The 20,680-nt window shown below is 29.6% G+C and overlaps 1 protein-coding gene across 4 annotated transcripts in view; it reads right to left on the bottom strand.

Moving 5' to 3' along the window:
- The window catches only part of LOC149807652 (mpv17-like protein 2), a 74,409-nt gene that overhangs the window by 43,794 nt on the left and 9,935 nt on the right, over positions 1 to 20,680 (bottom strand). For all 4 annotated transcript variants that reach the window (XR_016423150.1, XM_089969145.1, XM_089969153.1 and 1 more), the window contains exons 4-5: positions 19,469 to 19,545; positions 15,996 to 16,123 (exon numbers count right to left, since the gene is read on the bottom strand). Coding sequence is in view for 3 of the 4 variants with exons in the window: in XM_089969145.1 (XP_089825271.1) it covers positions 15,996 to 16,123; positions 19,469 to 19,545 (205 nt within the window). In the remaining variant the exon portion in view is untranslated. The remainder of the gene's footprint in view (positions 1 to 15,995; positions 16,124 to 19,468; positions 19,546 to 20,680) is intronic.

The raw sequence follows: 20,680 nt of genomic DNA, 5'->3' as shown, positions 1-20,680 counted from the left end.
CAACTTATACATTATGTCATTATCATCATTTACTACAACTTTTACATTATGTCATGATTATCATTTACTACTTCTTTTACATTACGTCATTATCATCATTTACTACAACTTTTACATTATGCCATTATCATCATTTACAACTTCTTTTAGATTATGTCATTATCATCACTTACTACAACTTTTTCATTATGTCATGATTATGATTTACTACAACTTTTACATTATGTCATTCTCATCATTTACTAGAACTATTACGTTATGTCATTATCATCATTTACTTCTTCTTTTACATTATGTCATGATTATCATTTATTACAACTTCTTTTACATTATGTCATGATTATCATTTACTACAACTACTTTTACATTATGTCATCATTATCACTTACTACAACTTTTACATTATGTCATCATTATCATTTACTACAACTTTTACATTATGTGATTATCATAATTTACTACAACTTTTACATTATGTCATGATTATCACTTACTACAACTTTTACATTATGTCATTATCATAATCTACTACAACTTTTACATTATGACATTATCATAATTTACTACAACTTTTACATTATGTCATGATTATCATTTAGTACCACTTCTTTTACATTATGTCATGATTATCATTTACTACAACTTTTACATTATGTCATTATCATCATTTACTACAACTTTTACGTTATGTCATGATCATCATTTACTACAAGTTCTTTTGCATTATGTCATGATCATCATTTACTACAACTTCTTTACATTATGTCATGATCATCATTTACTACAACTTTTACATTATGTCATGATCATCATTTACTACAACTTCTTTACATTATGTCATGATCATCATTTACTACGACTTCTTTTACATTATGTCATGATCATCATTTACTACCACTTCTTTTACATTATGTCATGATTATCATTTACTACAAATTTTTTTACATTATCTCATGATTATCATTTACTACAACTTTTACATTATGTCATTATCATCATTTTCTTCTTCTTTTACATTATGTCATGATTATCATTTACTACAAATTCTTTTACATTATGTCATGATTATCATTTACTAAAACTTCTTTTAAATTATGTCATGATCATCACTTACTACAAGTTCTTTTACATTATGTAATGATTACCATTCACTACAAATTCTTTTTACATTATGTCATTATCATCATTTACTACAACTTTTAAATTATGTCATGATTATTATTTACTACAAGTTCTTTTACATTATGTCATGATTATCAGTTACTAAAACTTCCTTTAAATTATGTCATGATCATCACTTACTACAAGTTCTTTTACATTATGTAATGATTACCATTTACAACAAATTCTTTTTACATTATGTCATTATCATCATTTACTACCACTTCTTTTACATTATGTCATGATCATCACTTACTACAAGTTCTTTTACATTATGTAATGATTATCATTTACTATAACTTCTTTTACGTTATGTCATGATCATCATTTACTACAACTTCTTTTACATTATGTCATGATCATCATTTACTACAACTTCTTTTACATTATGTTATGATTATCATTTACTACAACTTCATTTACATTATGTGATGATCATCATTTACTACTTCTTTTACTTTATGTCATTATCATCATTTACTACAATTTCTTTTACCTTATGTCATAATTATGATTTACTATAACTTCTTTTACGTTATGTCATGATTATCATTTACTACAACTTCATTTACATTATGTCATGATTATTATTTACTACTACTTCTTTACATCATGTCATGATCATCATTTACTACAACTTCTTTTACATTATGTGATGATTATTATTTACTACTACTTCTTTTACATTATGTCATGATCATCATTTACTAAAACTTCTTTTACATTATGTTATCATTATCATTTACTACAACTTCTTTTACATTATGTGATGATTATTATTTACTACTACTTCTTTTACATTATGTCATGATCATCATTTACTACAACATTTTTACATGACGTCATGATTATCACTTAGTAAAACTTCTTTATGTTATTGTATGGATATCATTTACTACAACTTCTTTTACATTATGTCATGATCATCATTTACTACAACATTTTTACATGACGTCATGATTATCACTTAGTAAAACTTCTTTATGTTATGGCATGGATATCATTTACTACAACTTCTTTTGCATTATGTCATGATTATCATTTACTACAACTTCTTCTGCATAATTCATGATTATCATTTACTACAACTTTTTTTACATTATGTCATGATTATCATTTACTAAAACGTCTTTAACATTATGTGATGATCATCATGTACAACTTTTTTTGCATTATGTCATGATTATCATTTACTACAACTTCTTTTACATTATGTCATGATCATCACTTATTCAACTTCTTTTACATTATGCCATGATCATCTCTTATTACAACGTCTTTTACATTATGTCATTATCATCATTTACTACTTCTTTTATGTCATTATCATCATTTACCACAATTTCTTTTACATTATGTCATGATTATTATTTATTACTACTTCCTTTACATTATGTCATGATTATCATTTACTGCCACTTCATTACATTATGTCATGATCATCATTTACTACAACATTTTTACATGACATCATGATTATCATTTACTACTTCTTTTGCATTATGTCATGATTATCATTTACTACAACTTTTTCTGCATAATTCATGATTATTATTTGCTACAACTTTTTTTACATTATGTCATGATTATCATTTACTACAACTTGTTTTACATTATGTCATGATTATCATTTACAACTTTTTTTGCATGATGTCATGATTATCATTTACTACAACTTCTTTTACATTATGTCATGAGCATCACTTATTACAACCTCTTTTATATTATGCCATGATCATCTCTTATTACAACTTCTTTTACATTATGTCATGATCATCATTTACTACAGCTTCTTTTATGTTACGTCATGATCATCATTTCCTACCACATCTTTTACATCATGCCATGATCATCATTTACTACTACTTCTTTTACATTGTGTCATGGTCTTCATTTACCACCACTTCTTTTAGATTATGTCATGATTATCATTTGCTCCTTCATTTACATTATGTCATGATTATCATTTACTACAAATTCTTTTTACATTATGTCATGATTATCATTTACTATTTCTTTTACATTATGTCATGATCATCATTAACTACTTCTTTTACATTATGTCATGATCATGATTTACTACTTCTTTTACATTATGTTATGATTATCATTTGGTACGATTTCTTTTACATTATGTTATGATTATCATTTGCTACGATTTCTTTTACATTATGTTATGATTATCATTTACTACAACTACTTTTACATTATGTCATGATCATCACTTATTACAACTTCTTTTACATTATGTCATGATCCTGATTTACTACTACTTCTTTTACATTATGTCATGATTATCATTTACTAAAACTTCTTTAACATTATGTCATGATCATCAATTACTATAACTACTTTTACATTATGTCATGATCATCATTTACTACTTCTTTTCATTATGTTATGATTATCATTTACTACAACGTCATTTACATTATGTCATGATCATCATTTACTACAACTTTTACATTATGTCATCATCACCATTTACTACTTCTTTTCATTATGTCATGATTATCATTGACCATAACTTCTTTTACATTATCTCATTATCATCATTTACTACAACCTCATATGCATTATGTCATGTTTATCATTTGCTACTTCTTTTCATTATGTCATGATTATCATTTACTATAACTTGTTTTACATTATCTCATTATCATCATTAACTACACCTTTTACATTATGTCATCATCATCATTTACTACTTCTTTTCATTATGTCATGATTACCATTTACTATAACTTCTTTTACATTATCTCATTATCATCATTTACTACAACTTTTACATTATCTCATTATCATCATTTACTACAACCTCTTTACATTATGTCATGATTATCATTTACTACAACTTCATATACATTATGTCATGATTATCATTTACTATAACTTCTTTTACATTATCTCATTATCATCATTTGCTACAACCTTTTTACATTATGTCATGATTATCATTTACTACAACTTCTTTTTCATTATGTCATGATTATCATTTACTACTTCTTTTACATTATGTCATGATCATCATTTACTACAACTTCATATACATTATGTCATGATTATCATTTACTATAACTTCTTTTACATTATCTCATTATCATCATTTTCTACAACCTTTTTACATTATGTCATGATCATCATTTACTACAACTTCTTTTACATTATGTCATGATTATCATTTACTACAACTTCTTTTCCATTATGTCATGATCATCATTTACCACAACTTCATATACATTATGTCATGATCATCATTTACTACAACTTCATATACATTATGTCGTGATCATCATGTACTACAACTTCTTTTACATTATGTCATGAGTATCATTTACTACAACTTCATATACATTATGTCATAATCATCATTTACTACAGCTTCTTTTACATTATGTCATGATTATCATTTACTACAACTTCTTTTACATTATGTCATGATCATCATTTGCGACAACCTTTTTACATGATGTGATGATTATCATTTACTACAACTTCTTTTACATTATGTCATGATCATCATTTGCTACAACCTTTTTACATGATGTCATGATTATCATTTACTACAACCTCTTTTACATTATATCATGATGATCATTTGCTACAACCTTTTTACATTATGTCATGATTATCATTTACTACAACTTCTTTTACATTATGTGATGATCATCATTTGCTACGACATCTTTATATTATGTCATGATCATCATTTACTACAACTTCTTTTACATTATGTCATGATCATCATTTGCTACAACCTTTTTACATTATGCCATGATCATCATTTACTACAACTTTTACATTATGTCATGATCATCATTTACTATGACACCTTTTACATTATGTCATGGTCTTTATTTAATACCACTTCATTTACATTATGTCATGATTATCATTTACTGCTTCTTTTACATTATGCCATGATCATCATTTACAACTTCTTTTACATTATGCCATGATTATCATTTACTACAACTTCTTTTTACATTATGTCATGATTATCATTTACTGCCACTTCTTTGACATTATGTCATGATTATCATTTACTACTTGTTTTATATTTTGTCATGATCATCACTTACTACAACTTCTTTTACACTATGTCATGATTATCATTTACTATAAATTGTTTATACATTATCTGATGATTATCATTTGCTACAACTTGTTTCACATTATATCACGATTATCATTTACTAGAACTCCTTTTAAATTATGTCATGATTATCATTTACTACAGCTTCTTTAATGTTATGTCATGATCATCATGTACTAGAACGCATTTTACATTATGTCATGATCATCATTTACTACAACTCCTTTTACATTATGTCATGATTATCACTTACTACTACTTCTTTTGCATTATGTCATGATCATCATTTACTACGTCTTTTTACATTATGTCATGGTCTTCATTTACTACAACTTCTTTTACATTATGTCATGATCATCATTTGCTACAACTCCTTTTACATTATATCATAATGATCATTTACTACAGCTTCTTTTACCTTATGTCATGATCATCATTTACTACAGTTTCTTTTACATTATGTTATGATCATCATTTACTAGAACGCCTTTTACATTATGTCATGATCATCATTTACTACAACTCCTTTGATATTATGTCATGATTATCATTTACTACTATTTCTTTTACATTATGTCATGATCATCATTTACTAGTACTTCTTTTAGATTATGTCATGATCATCATTTCCTAGAACTCCTTTTACATTATGTCATGATCATCATTTACTACAGTTTCTTTTACATTATGTTATGATCATCATTTACTAGAACGCCTTTTACATTATGTCATGATCATCATTTACTACAACTCCTTTTACATTATGTCATGATTATCACTTACTACTACTTCTTTTACATTATGTCATGATCATCATTTACTAGTACTTCTTTTAGTTTATGTCATGATCATCATTTACTAGTACTTCTTTTAGTTTATGTGATGATCATCATTTCCTAGAACTCCTTTTACATTATGTCATGATTATTATTTACTAGAACTCCTTTTACATTATGTCATGATTATCATTTACTAGAACTCCTTTTACATTATGTCATGATTATCATTTACATGAACTCCTTTTACATTATGTCATGATTATCATTTACTAGATCTCCTTTTACATTATGTCATGATCATCATTCACTACTACTTCTTTTACATTATGTCATGATCATCATTTACTACTACTTCTTTTACATTATGTCATGATTATCCCTTGCTACAACTTCTTTTACATTATGTCATGATCATCATTTACTAGAACTTTTTTACATTATGGCATGATCATCATTTACTACAACTTCTTTTGAATTATGTCATGATTATTATTTGCTACATCTTCTTTTACATTATGTCATGGTCATCATTTACTACATCTTCTTTTAGATTATGTCATGATCATCATTTACTACAGCTACTTTCATGTTATGTCATGATCATCATTTACTACCAGATCTTTTACATTATGTCATGATTATTATTTGCTCCTTCTTTTACATTATGTCATGATTATCATTTACTACAACTTCTTTTAGATTATGTCATGATCATCATTTACTACATCTTCTGTTAGATTGTGTCATGATTATCATTTGCTACATCTTCTTTTAGATTATGTCATGGTCATCATTTACTACATCTTCTTTTAGATTATGTCATGATCATCATTTACTATAGCTTCTTTTATGTCATGATCATCATTTACTACCAGATCTTTTACATTATGTCATGATTATTATTTGCTCCTTCTTTTACATTATGTCATGATTATCATTTACTACAACTTCTTTTAGATTATGTCATGATCATCATTTACTACATCTTCTTTTAGATTATGTCATGATTATCATTTGCTACATCTTCTTTTAGATTATGTCATGGTCATCACTTACTACATCTTCTTTTAGATTATGTCATGATCATCATTTACTACAGCTTCTTTTATGTTATGTTATGATCATCATTTACTACCAGATCTTTTACATTATGTCATGATTATTATCTGCTCCTTCTTTTACATTATGTCATGATTATCATTTACTACAAATTCTTTTGCATTATGTCATGATCATCATTTACTACAGCTTCTTTTACATTATGCCATGATCATCATTTACTACCACATCTTTTACATTATGTCATGATTATCATTTGCTCCTTCTTTTACATTATGTCATAATCATCATTTACTTCAAATTCTTTTTACATTATGTCATGGTCATCATTTACTACAGCTTCTTTTACATTATGCCATGATCATCATTTACTACCACGTCCTTTACATTATGTCATGATTATCATTTGCTCCTTCTTTTACATTATGTCATAATCATCATTTACTTCAAATTCTTTTTACATTATGTCATGAGTATCATTTACTACTTCTTTTACATTATGGCATGATTATCATTTATCAGAACTTATATTATATTATGTCATTATCATTTACTACTTCCTTTACATTATATCATGATTATCATTTACTACTTCCTTTACATTATGTCATGATTATCATTTACTACTTCTTTTACATTATGTTATGATTATCATTTACTACAAATTCTTTTTACATTTATGCCATGGCCTTCATTTTCTACCACTTTCTTTACATTATGTCATGATGATCATTTACTACAACTTCTTCTGCATAATGTCATGATTATCATTTACTACAACTTTTTTTACATTATATCATGATTATGATTTACTACAACTTCTTTTACATTATGTCATGATTATCATTTACTACAACTGTTTTTGCTTTATGTCATGATCATCATTTACTACAGCTTCCTTTACGTTATATCATGATCATCATTTACTACAACTTCTTTTACATTATGTCATGATTATCATTTACTACAACTTCTTTTACATAATGCCATGATCATCATTTATTAGAACTCCTTTTACATTATGTCATGATCATCATTTACTATAACTCTTTTTACATTATGTCATGATTATCATTTCCTACTACTTCTTTTACATTATGTCATGATCATAATTTACTACAGTTTCTTTTACATTATCTCATGATCAGCATTTACTAGAACTCCTTTTACATTATGTGATGATTATCATTTACTAGAACTCCTTTTACATTATGCCATCATCATCATTTCCTACCACTTCTTTTACATTATGTCATGATCATCATTTACTACTACTCCTTTTACATTATGTCATGATCATCATTTACTACAACTTCTTTTACATTATGTCATGATTATCACTTGCTACAACTTCTTTTACTTTATGTCATGATTATCATTTACTAGAACTTCTTTTACATTATGTCATGATCATCATTTACCAGAACTTTTTTACATTATGTCATGATCATCATTTACTACAACATTTTTACATTATGTCATGATTATCATTTAGTAGAACTTCTTTATGTTATGGGATCATTATCATTTACTAAAACTTCTTTTACATTATGTCATGATTATCATTTACTACAACTTTATTTGCATTATGTCATGATTATCATTTACTACAACTTCTTTTACATTATGTCATGATTATCATTTACTACTTCTCTTACATTATGTAATGATTATCATTTACTACACCTTCTTTTCCATTATGTCATGATTACCATTTACTAAAACTTCTTTTACATTATGTCATGATTATCATTAATAACTTTTTTTTGCATTATGTCATGATTATCATTTACTACAACTTCTTTTACATTATGTCATGATTATCATTTACTACAACTTCTTTACATTATGTCATGATTATCATTTACTACAACTTCTTTACATTATGTCATGATTATCATTTACTACAACTTCTTTTACATTATGTCATGATTATCATTTACTACAACTTCTTTTACATTATGTAATGATTATCATTTACTACAACTTTATTTGCATTATGTCATGATTATCACTTACTACAACTTCTTTTACATTGTGTCATGATTATCATTTACTACAACTTTATTTGCATTATGTCATGATTATCATTTACTACAACTTCTTTTACATTACGTAATGATTATCATTTACTACACCTTCTTTTCCATTATGTCATGATTATGATTTACTAAAACTTCTTTTACATTATGTCATGATTATCATTTATTAACTTTTTTTGCATTATGTCATTATTATCATTTACTACAACTTCTTTTACATTATGTCATGATTATCATTTACTACAACTTCTTTTACATTATGTCATGATTATCATTTACTACAACTTCTTTTACATTATGTCATGATTATCATTTACTACAACTTCTTGTACATTATGTCATGATTATCATTTACTACAACTTCTTTTACATTATGTCATGATTATCATTTATACACCTTCTTTTCCGTTATGTCATGATTATCATTTACTACAACTTCTTTTACATTATTTCATGATTATCATTTACTAACTTTTTTTGCATTATGTCATGATTATCATTTATTACAACTTCTTTTACATTATGTCATGATTATCATTTACTAAAACTTCTGTTACATTATGTCATGATTATCATTTACTACAACTTCTTTTACATTATGTCATGATTATCATTTACTACAACTGCTTTTACATTATGTCATGATTATCATTTACTACCACCTGACAAAATATCAAGGTGGGCAATGCATGTGCTGTAAATACATTAAATATTGTCTAAAAGGGTATATTTCTGGCTAAATTGTGTTTTGCATTTTTTAATACCCATTTGGCAGGTGATATCATTAAGTCAGCATGTGTTTGTGACATCATAGGGGTACCAATCTGAACTCTTACTGGAACTTAACAGTTAGAAAAAAGTCTATCATTGAAAATGTATTTTTACCAGACTGTAGGGCTGTTTACAATATAAGAAACAGAAGTAATGAAAACACCAAGAATCTACACCAACCATATATTTCCAGTTAGATGTACTGTATCTAAAAATGTTAGAATAATAATAATAATAATAATAATGAGGACTTTTTATAGCGCCTCATCTTTAGAAGTTCTAAGTGCTTTACAACATTAGACAACACCTATAACAAAAAAAACCATATATAATGATATGATTACAAAAAAACAAACGCCATGAAATTAGAAAACATGAAAAACATGCCAAAAATATTTAAGGTAGGAAACATTATTAGGTCTTTAAGTTTGTTCTTGCAGTCGAAATAAGTGAGTTTTGAGAGCACTCTTGAATGGGATCACTGTGTCTTTGTGTTAATGTTCAGTTGGCAATTCATTCCACGCTGCTGGGCCCTGATATGCAAAAGAACGTTGTCCATATGACTTCATTTTCATAGTGGGAATAATGAGTATAAGATTGTCAGAAGAGGAGCGTAAGTATCTTGCTGGTGTATACACATGGGTGAGGTTGCATAGGTATATTGGACTGGAGTCTGTCAGTGAAAAGTAGCACAGAGAAAAATAAAATTGTGTTTGATTCTGGATCAAATGGATAGCCAGCGTAGGGCACAGAGCAGTGGGGAGGTGTGCTCTGATCGTGGTACTCTAAGTATGATCCGAGCAGCTGTGTTTTGAACTTTTTGAAGTTTCTGGAGTAGATATTGAGATGAACCAGACAGAACTGAGTTACAATAAGCATCCCATTAGTTCTATGACCATGACCATCCATTCTAACATGCCCATGTAGATGTGCCCGGGCCAAATGAGAGATGAATTGTTACCTATGTAGATGTGCCTGGGCCAAATGAGAGATTAATTTTTACCCACGTTGATGTGCCTGGGTCAAATAAGAGATGAATTGTTACCCATGTTGATGTGCCTGGGCCAAATGAGAGATGAATTTTTACCCACGTTGATGTGCCTGGGTGAAATGAGAGATGAATTTTTACCCACGTTGATGTGCCTGGGCCAAATGAGAGATGAATTTTTACAAGCACCAGTTGGAGCAAGAAAGCTGAGTAACCAAACAAAATAAAAAATTGCTGTGAAAACAAATTTGCTGAAGTTGACTTCAAAACATATTACAAAATCTCAAGCATGAGAAAATAATGATGTCAGAAACTAAGAGAAACACTATTCCAGGCACAAAGCTTATACACATCACTGACCACAAATATCTTACCTCTCTCTGCAACAACTACACATTTTTTATGTCAAACTTGCTTTCTTCAAACTTTGTCAAAAACACCCACTCCACCCCAGCTGAATCAAACATAATAATGCAATTGCTGATAACAACTCCTGCGCTTACCAATCACGGTGGTTTATTCATCAGTCAGATGCTATTCCACAAGATTTCCATATAGCATATCATTGCACGAATGACAGCAACACTTGCCATCTTTCCGGGACAGAAAATTTACATTTCCAAGGAAATCATGAAGTAGACATCTCCTCATGGTTATGAGATAGGTTTTGTGTCTGGAGGTCCTTAATACATGGCAGTAAGTTTATAACTAGTATTACAACACCAATATGTCATATACAGTTTCTTCTCTTCCAAAGAAAAGGTAATTTATATATACTAGTAACAAAGATATCTAATTCCTGATGTATAGTCCAAAACATAGAAATCATGCTGCAGTTATTATAATTACTATACAGTTTGTTAGAGAGAGCTGTGTACCCAGTATCGTATCATTGGCTACCATAAAACTTTTCCAAATTAGAAGAGCTGATCAAATGTAAAAGTTATCCTTATAAAAAAATATTAATTACTTATTGTTATTTTCATATGACATTCATTGATTAAACGTGAGAATACAGTAATAATATGAAGTGTTTTAATGTTTCTATGTTCTCATGTGATGAACTTGTGAACTAAGGGTCAACAGGTCACAATACAGCCCTCATTAGCATATTTATATTAATGTGTGGCATTTAAAAAAATAGGACTTGGGTTGAGATGCTCATTGTGCAATACTTGCAACACATAACAATTAAAACTTTTATTCTTCTCTTCTGATAATTATTTGCATTTTTATAAAACAGGATGGGACCAGGTGACCTATACAAGAAATATGAGGCAATAATAGTATCAGATAAATACTGTAGGCATTGAATGTACCAACTATATTGCAAAAGTGAAGGGTCATTGTAATTTGAATGGAAAAAAATGGATGAGAAAAATAATCTATCTTGAGGTTTGTAGAAAGACAAGGAAATCCTATTCACGTGGTTACATTTTTTTTGTCTCTCCACTCAGCAGAACCTCATGGGGAGACAAATAATATAATCCTTTGACTGGGGTTTCCATGTCTCAGTGCAAACCCCACTGTAGATTCTATTAATCTGCAATTGGACATCCTGCAAGAAAAATACCAGCAAAGCAAGTCAGAGGAGACATTGTAATTGACTTTAAATTAACGAAGATAAGATCATAGAAATATTTCCTTATCTGGTTGAAATATAATGTTTTGGTCATAGCCCACTGTGTATTATCACCATGTATATGTATGGCCACATTATTAGGCAACACAATGAACATCTCATTGTAATAGAATCATTACCAAAGTAAGCTTTGTTTTGCTTTTATGAAGTTTGCAAGTGTATTGTGCTGAATTTACATATTTTATTTTATCATACATGTGATTCTACCAGCAGCAGGCCAAGAATACATTTTATTAGTTGAAATCAACTGATTTTGAAAAGTAAAAGATTTTTTAAATAAAAAAATTTAAAAAAGCAACGCAAACAGTTTTGTTACATGTTTTATCAATGCTTTAGAGAAACCAGTCAGAAGCAGTCTACTGAGGACCAGAAATGTCCCATATGTGCAACGAATGGCACACTGATGCGTGGCAGAGTAATAAGATTATTAGTGTTAAATAACTGCTAATGTGTGTGCATAACAAGCTGTTTATTGATTATGTTATTGTTGTAATTTGGGGAGTTTAAGGACAACTGCAGTTAGTTTTTTTGAGGTTTTACAAGTAATAAAGGGAACAAAGCTGGTCTATGATGATTTCTGAGCCACTGATGAAAATTAGCCAACCTTTGGTGAGGGGAGATCAAATGGAGACACCGACCAAAAAAAGAGATTTCAGCAGACACACTAAAGTATTTTGATGTTTAATTATTACTGTATTATTCAAGATGATTTAAGAGGAATATTTAAGATAAGCTCTAACAGTTTTTGTTAGTTCATTGTCAAATTGCATGCTTTATCTCAATGCTATGAAACTACCAGATAAGAAATATTGCAAGTTCAACATTGCCATTGCTTGGAAATCAGAGTTAAAGTGAATGCAGGCAAGTAGGAAAGGTCCTGAGTTCGTACTGTGTTTCAAAGGTGTCCATTTTATGTATTTTATATACTAATTTTAAGTTTTCATAAACAAAAGTTAAGCTCAAGCCATAGATAAAATACAGTAGTTAATAACATATTACAAGATAATTAATAATTGTAAAGATGGTATAACTTATAAACAAGTCTAAATCCAGCTTTATATGTTTTTGGTTGTATTTACAGTAGTGAAACTTGCCAATGGACTTTTGGATTTGAGCCACGAAGAGAAATAAATTGTCCATGATGAGGCTCAGGAATACAAATAAAGTCCAAGTCAGGAACTTCCTCCTTGGGGCAAACATGGTAATGGAGAGCAGTCAACACCTTACAAAATGCAGCAACAGAAAACTGAAGTTGGAATTTCTTTGCAGGCTGACTGTGGCTGTCCTGTCATTGCCACATTCTAATTCTGATACAGAGAGGACATTCTTTATTCTTTGCAAAATACAAAGTGATTCAGAGGAAAATCTGAACCAGAGAACTATTGAGAGCCTGTCATGTGTAAAGCTCATTAATCACAATGAATGTCGTCATTGGTCACCAGACCATGATATTGTGAAGGAGCTAAAAGTGCTATTGGATTTCATATTAAAATATAATTTGTAGTGAACTATAAGACAAACAACTCTCCCTTTTTAATTAATTGACAATATATTGACTCATTAATTAATTATTATTAGAACATTTTCTATGTGAATTTGAATCAGATTCATGTTATAATCTTGCTGTTTGATAAGAGAATACTTACAATGTCAAAAAATGCAACTGTTTTGTTTTCAATCCCTTAAAAATGTAATATTTATGGCAATAAAAAATCTACAGTTTTAGAAGCCATTCCACTCATCAAAATTTTTAAATCTACTGGTTTAAGATCCTGGTTATATCATATGCATGGTTCATATAAATACTTATCACATATTCAGTATAGTTTTCCTATAGTATCTGTAGTTATATATTTTTGATATCACAATGTGTTATATATCACTTTATATCACTGATTGGTCCAAATTAGCCCATTATGCAGTATTATCTTTAATGATTGGCTGCAATCATGGGAAAACTTTTTTAACCCTGCCTTTTGGAATATTTTGTTTTCAATGAACATTTCGGCAGTCATTTTTCAACTCAACTCACGAAAGTGAATTGGGGAAAAATGGTCTTGGCTTTTTGAATATAGCCAATTTACTCCCACAGGTTTTTGTTATGTCAAGAGTAACAATATCATCATAAGACAAATAGTGTAAAACCCCAATATAAGAACAATAACAAGAAGCAAAAGTAAGGGAGTTGCTTATTTGATAGTGGGTGTGTGGAGTGGGTGTGGATGGGGGAGGTATATCTGTAACATAGAATCCACTCTATATATAAGAGAGGTTTAAATGTTAACTTACAGAAGTAAACAAATTCACCTCACTTCACAGAGGAATGTTTACATAACCAGTCTCTCAACTGACAGAACTTTATTCAACCACATATTTACGCAGTAAATATGTGATGCAAATCCGACTCAAATAGAAATTTGTTTACATCTTTAGAATAGTCTACTGTTCCAAATCAAATACTGCAAATATCCGGTCACAAATACATGATAGTAAACATGGGAATTTCTGCATCCAGTAATCCTCATTTCACATAAATATTTCAACAATGTAATGTTTAATTGTGAAAGTGACAGTTTAGGGTGAAGATGGAGTCTAACAGGTATTGTGTATTGTATCAAACAATGTGACATCACACGCATTGGACATACTGTGTTGAAAAATGATTCTGTCTTTGTAAAATATTCTGTTTATTTGGATGGACTCTTTTTTTTTATTTATAGTTTGTAGAAAAAGTAAAATCCAACTTTACAAGTTCAACTTTGCATGGGACTATTTGTACGCACAACAAATGAAAGCTGCAGCATCTGTCAGAATGAATGAAATTATTCATACTTCTTTCTATCTAAATAATTTTCACTCAAATAAAATCTATGTTATAAAAAGAATCTCAAATGGGTAATGATTCAATATTAAATTTATGAAACTCGTTGAATAATGCCCAGCTTTTCTTTGCCAAATTTTGCAAAAACTGGACTTTATACAACTTGTTTCATAAATTCAATATTATATCATTACTCTTTTGAGATCTTCTATTTATGATAACTATTAAATTTTGCATTCACAAAAGACGCAAGCGGTTGAAATCTCAACTCCTGTTTCACACAATTAACTTCCATTTTGTCTATGAGAGCATTCAATTTGAGTCAAGAAAATACTATTGTTATGTGTCATTGAACCCACCCATTTTCATCTGATGTTACTACTGTTGCAAAATACATACATAACAAAATAATAAATTTAAATGTATTACATTTTATTCAGTTTTAACATTCTATATTCCCTGCAACAAAAAAATTCTTGGAATTCTGGGCAAAATACAAGTAGATTTTAAAAAAATTCAGCAAAGAATCAAAACAACTTCTTTGAAATTCAAAGAGTTTTAAACGAAACTCATTAAATTCAAGGATTTTCAAGGTTATGATATGGAGGCCATAACAAAGAAGACTGGTTGTCTTACCTATGCTTCATCCATGATAGGAATGTATTCCAACAAAGGGTGATTGAGGAGACGTAGAAGACACGAAACTGAGTTGGCAGAAAATAAAAGTTGATAAACTGACATGGAGGCCACACACACCAGTCAACCTGCAGAAATAAAATTAAAATATTTAAAACATGGGTTGCAGTGATGATACTTAACATAATTATGCAAATATTGCTATTCATGGTCACTTCTGTGTTCATAAAAATGCATAGATAATTTAATCTTAAGAGTATTTTTCTAAAATTTTCTTTATTTGTATGTCATTAAAAAAGTTATACCAACATTTCAAACATTATTTGAGAAATTAATGTGATTTCCTTAAAAAAAGCATCTTTTACTAAACTTTCAAGTAGTAAAACATAAGTGGAAAAATATCAAATGGTGATAACTATTAGCATTAGGTCTAATCACTGACCAAATTTCAGTTGCTTCCTTGGCACACAAAATTGATTTGAAAGGCCAGTGAATCTATACTTTGTTATTCATTTTAGTAAGATGCTCAAGTTTACAACAGTTTTTAGCAATACAAACTATATTTGGTGAAAGAGAAAGGACAGTATGACACAAACACATAGAGGTCAAAATCTGTCCATGAAAATTCAAAAATCTATACATATGTTTTAAAAATAACTAAAGTCCAGAAGGTTTGCAAATCTGGTAACAAATGCAAAAATCATTTATATGGCAGAAAAATCAAAGCATATTATTTCCAAATGTAAGAAGGTAGTGCTGCTAATAAAGTTTAAAGCCCATGCATCCATCAAACTTGTAATCATGCCAACAAAGTTGGCACTGAGAAAGTCTACAAGATCAGTAAGTTACTAAAAAGATCGAAAAAGTTATTCCAGTAAAATGAAAGTCCAATAAAGTTTGCTACATACTAATATAAGCAATGCCACTGAAATTTAATCTGCACTAGTCAGGTGTTGTTTTTTTTTTTCATAATTGTGCTAGCAAGGTTTGAACTGAGAAAGTCCAAAGGGTATAAAAACTAGATTTGTATGCCCACAATCTCTCCTCCCCAAAATCATTTCAATGAGTTAAACATTTACCAAAATATCAGAAAAACTACCTCAACAAACATGAAAATTTAACCTGGTCATCTCCAAATGTACAAAGACTAAAACCAAATTTCATTAACTATTTCCAAGTAAATTTTTATGTAAACCTGGTATCAAAGTTTTTAAAGATCAAAAAGTCTATATTCAAAACTTAAAAGAAAAGTAAAGAAACATTACTAGAGAAATTCATTTGTCTACATCAAGAGAGTTTTGTAGAGAAACTCATTTGTCTACATCAAGAGAATTTTGTACAGAAACTCATATGTCTACATCAAGAGAATTTTCTATAGAAACTCATTTGTCTACATCAAGAAAATTTTGTACAGAAATTCATTTGTCTACATGAAGATAATTTTGTACAGAAACTCATTTGTCAATGTCAAGAGGATTTTATACAATCCTTTGTCTTAAAAAAATAAAAGTACAAAAGTTCAAATGGATAGTTTTGACGGACAAAGCAATGCTAATATGCATTAGATGAGCTGGAAGAGTACAGCTCTTAAGATGATACTATTTATGGTCCTTTTTACTATTATAAACACCCTGTTCTAAATAATCTTTATAATATTGTTCTCCAGTTTCTTTTTTTATGTCACTAGAGAATTTACATTAACATTTGAAGCATTAAATGAACTACTGCTTCAAGTATTACAATCCCCAGAACAATATCCGTGGGAGATAACTACTACTAGGTCTAACCATTTACCTAAACTGACATAAGATGGTGGACTAAACTTTGTTATTAAGTTTAGTTTCGATATTAAGGTCTGTTATTTTTTTAGTAACACAAAGGTTTTCCTCAAAGAGGTGTTATGAGTCTATGCTCTTAAAATAAGTAATAGAAAAGAGTGAAAGACAACAAGCTTTGTAAAATTTAACAAATAATTTATTTCACCAGAATACAAAGTAAAAATGAGAAAAAAAAGAACTTACAGTATTGCAAATTAAATTCCAAAATAATCCAAGAATTACAGACACAAGTCCTATAAATTTACAGTCCTGAATAAAATTCATTACAAGTTAAGGTTAAATCCAAAAATTGATGGCGATGTGATGTGATGTGATGTGATTTTGATTTTTAATGTAGCTTTAACAATTTTTCAGTCACATATCTATGATGTCTGCATCATGCCACAGACATGTAGCATGATGTCCCACCCAGTCACATTATCCTGACACCAGGCCGACCAGTCCTAACACTAACCTCTTAATGCTGAACACCAAGCGAGGCAGCTGTTAGTACCATTTTTGTAAGTCTCTGGTATGACTTGGCCAGGGTTCAAACCCATGACCTCCCGCATCCAAGGCGGACGCTCTAACCACTAGGCCATCGGAGTGGTACTGATGGCAATTACGTGTTGTGGTAGCTTATAAAGTGTTGATGTGTAAACAGTCTTTTGTTGAATCACAGTAATATAATTCCAGGTTTGAATTCACCATAAATTCCAGTGAATGTCTCTATCCAAGAATTTTATCAGAGCACTTTTGTATATCCAGAAGATAATCACTTGAATTCAATAATTTGAAGAAAATAGATTACAACCCAAAATTACTGGTCACAACATATAATACTTGACTGTGCTAAGATTTAAAGCAAGAACAAAATAATTCTCTCAGCTGCAAGATTGTATAATTCCCTACTTGATCTCAGGTCACAATTAGGATTTTTTAATTAAAAAACCCATCGCCTAATGGAAAATAAGTTTCAAGAATGACCCTAATGTTTACAAAATAAAAACCATAACCTGGATAACACTCAGGAAATTCCAAAACGTAGACCCAAATAAACATATTTACTTCTTCTATTAATAATGATCCTGATATTAAGCCCATACACAGAGAGAATAACTTAGCCATTTATAGTTGTTTACACAAAATAAAATTAAAAAAGTCCATCCAGTCAAGCCAAAATGAACTCAGTTTTGAACAAGGTCAAGTCCAACATACAATGTTACATTACAATAGCATGTAATGAATATATATAAAAAAATAACTAACAAACTAGGCATGGCCCAAAAAGTTCCAATTTTGTTACAAAAAAGGAATTGTTTCAGCACAAGATAGGCTATATATAGAAGACACTCATGTATCCACATTCACCGAGCACAAGACTTTATCCCATGCAGACAGAGGCAAGATGGTAGTGGTCTGGAATGGCGAGTACTTTAAACCACCCAGCCACTTGGAGCCCCCTCAAAAACTAATTGTTGTAAAAATCAAATCATGTTCACTACTTATACATACAAATATATCTACCAAATTTCATTGTTAATGTTTAGTGGCGTCTGTGCAATAGTGCTAAGACAGGATGAACAAGATGGATAGGATAGTGGGGATATGAAAATAAGCACAGAGGAAATAAGTAAAAAAAGATTGAAATCTTACCATGTAAACCATTAAAAATTTGTCTTTTACTTCCTTTACACCCTCTTGAGCAGACTTTCCTTCCAACAGGGACATTCCTATAAGGACAGAAACTGCAATTTTAAATCTTGCCTGAATCTCATATAATCTTCCATTTGTGAGCCACATTGCAGTGCCTTAGATACTACTGACACAAATATATATAGCTACCAGTATTTAAATGAAAGGAAAAAAAACAAAAATTTGTTCAAATGACACAAATACGCCTGCATGCAAACAAAAGTTGTACTTTATCAAAAATTGTACATGAAGAATATCAAGCATAAAATAATGACCTAGCTGGGTAAAGGTGGAATCACCATGATGCTCCTCATCACAAATTACATAATTTTGGCATGATCAGCTATAATTATATGAACATTCTGGAAACATGGTAATGAAAAACTAATTCAAAACCAGGACATGTGCGTCAGTCACCAATGGGGATTTTGTTTCAGATTTTGGTGACAAAAATGCAAATTTGACATTTGTTCTCTGCTTTAAGTGGGTTTGATTAATTTTGGAACAAGTCATACAAGGAGGCTATTCAGGTGGAATGGTCTTTGTCCCTGAAATTTTAAACTCAAGGATATTCACATAAGGTAGCATCCTCATTTCATGCTTGGATGGTTGGAAAAGTCAGGGTTCATCACAGCATATTTACCATTCACAATGTCAGCTTTATCTTGACTTGGCATTAATATCCATGTAGGTACATAGCTAATAAATGTGTCAGTGTTACAAGCTGTTGGTTGTGACACACCAATTAACTCAGATATCTATCCTGATATGTTCCAGTCACATAATAGTTAAGTGTCAAAAAATCTTGCAACAAATGAGTGAGTCCCCTTTTTTATGGCATCAGGTAAACTGTCAATGTGCAGTTCATCAGTGATCATGAAAGGGCCATTAAATATAAATTTAAACTTCCAAATAATGTCTGTCATCAAAAACATAAAGCGGATGGGTCCAGTCTCAAAATATCCTTTTCCCAGATCGCCCACCTCTTATAGTCACATCAAAATGTACGCTGCCATTCTTCCGTCCTTAGCCAAGGCCCATAAGCCTGCTAAGTTGAGGGCTTAAATTCTGCCCAGTTTAACTCCAACACAAAGGCTTAGTCTCATTTCATGAATTGTGTTTTATAAGAACAGCCATAGGCACAGCTGCAAAATCCAATTAAATGACTTTGGC

Source organism: Sinohyriopsis cumingii, chromosome 1, assembly GCF_028554795.1.
Source record: "Sinohyriopsis cumingii isolate HCF-2022 chromosome 1, ASM2855479v2, whole genome shotgun sequence".
Classification (NCBI taxonomy): domain Eukaryota; kingdom Metazoa; phylum Mollusca; class Bivalvia; order Unionida; family Unionidae; genus Sinohyriopsis; species Sinohyriopsis cumingii.
The sequence above is the reverse complement of the archived record's forward strand: the minus strand, read 5'-3'. Positions and strand labels throughout refer to the sequence as shown.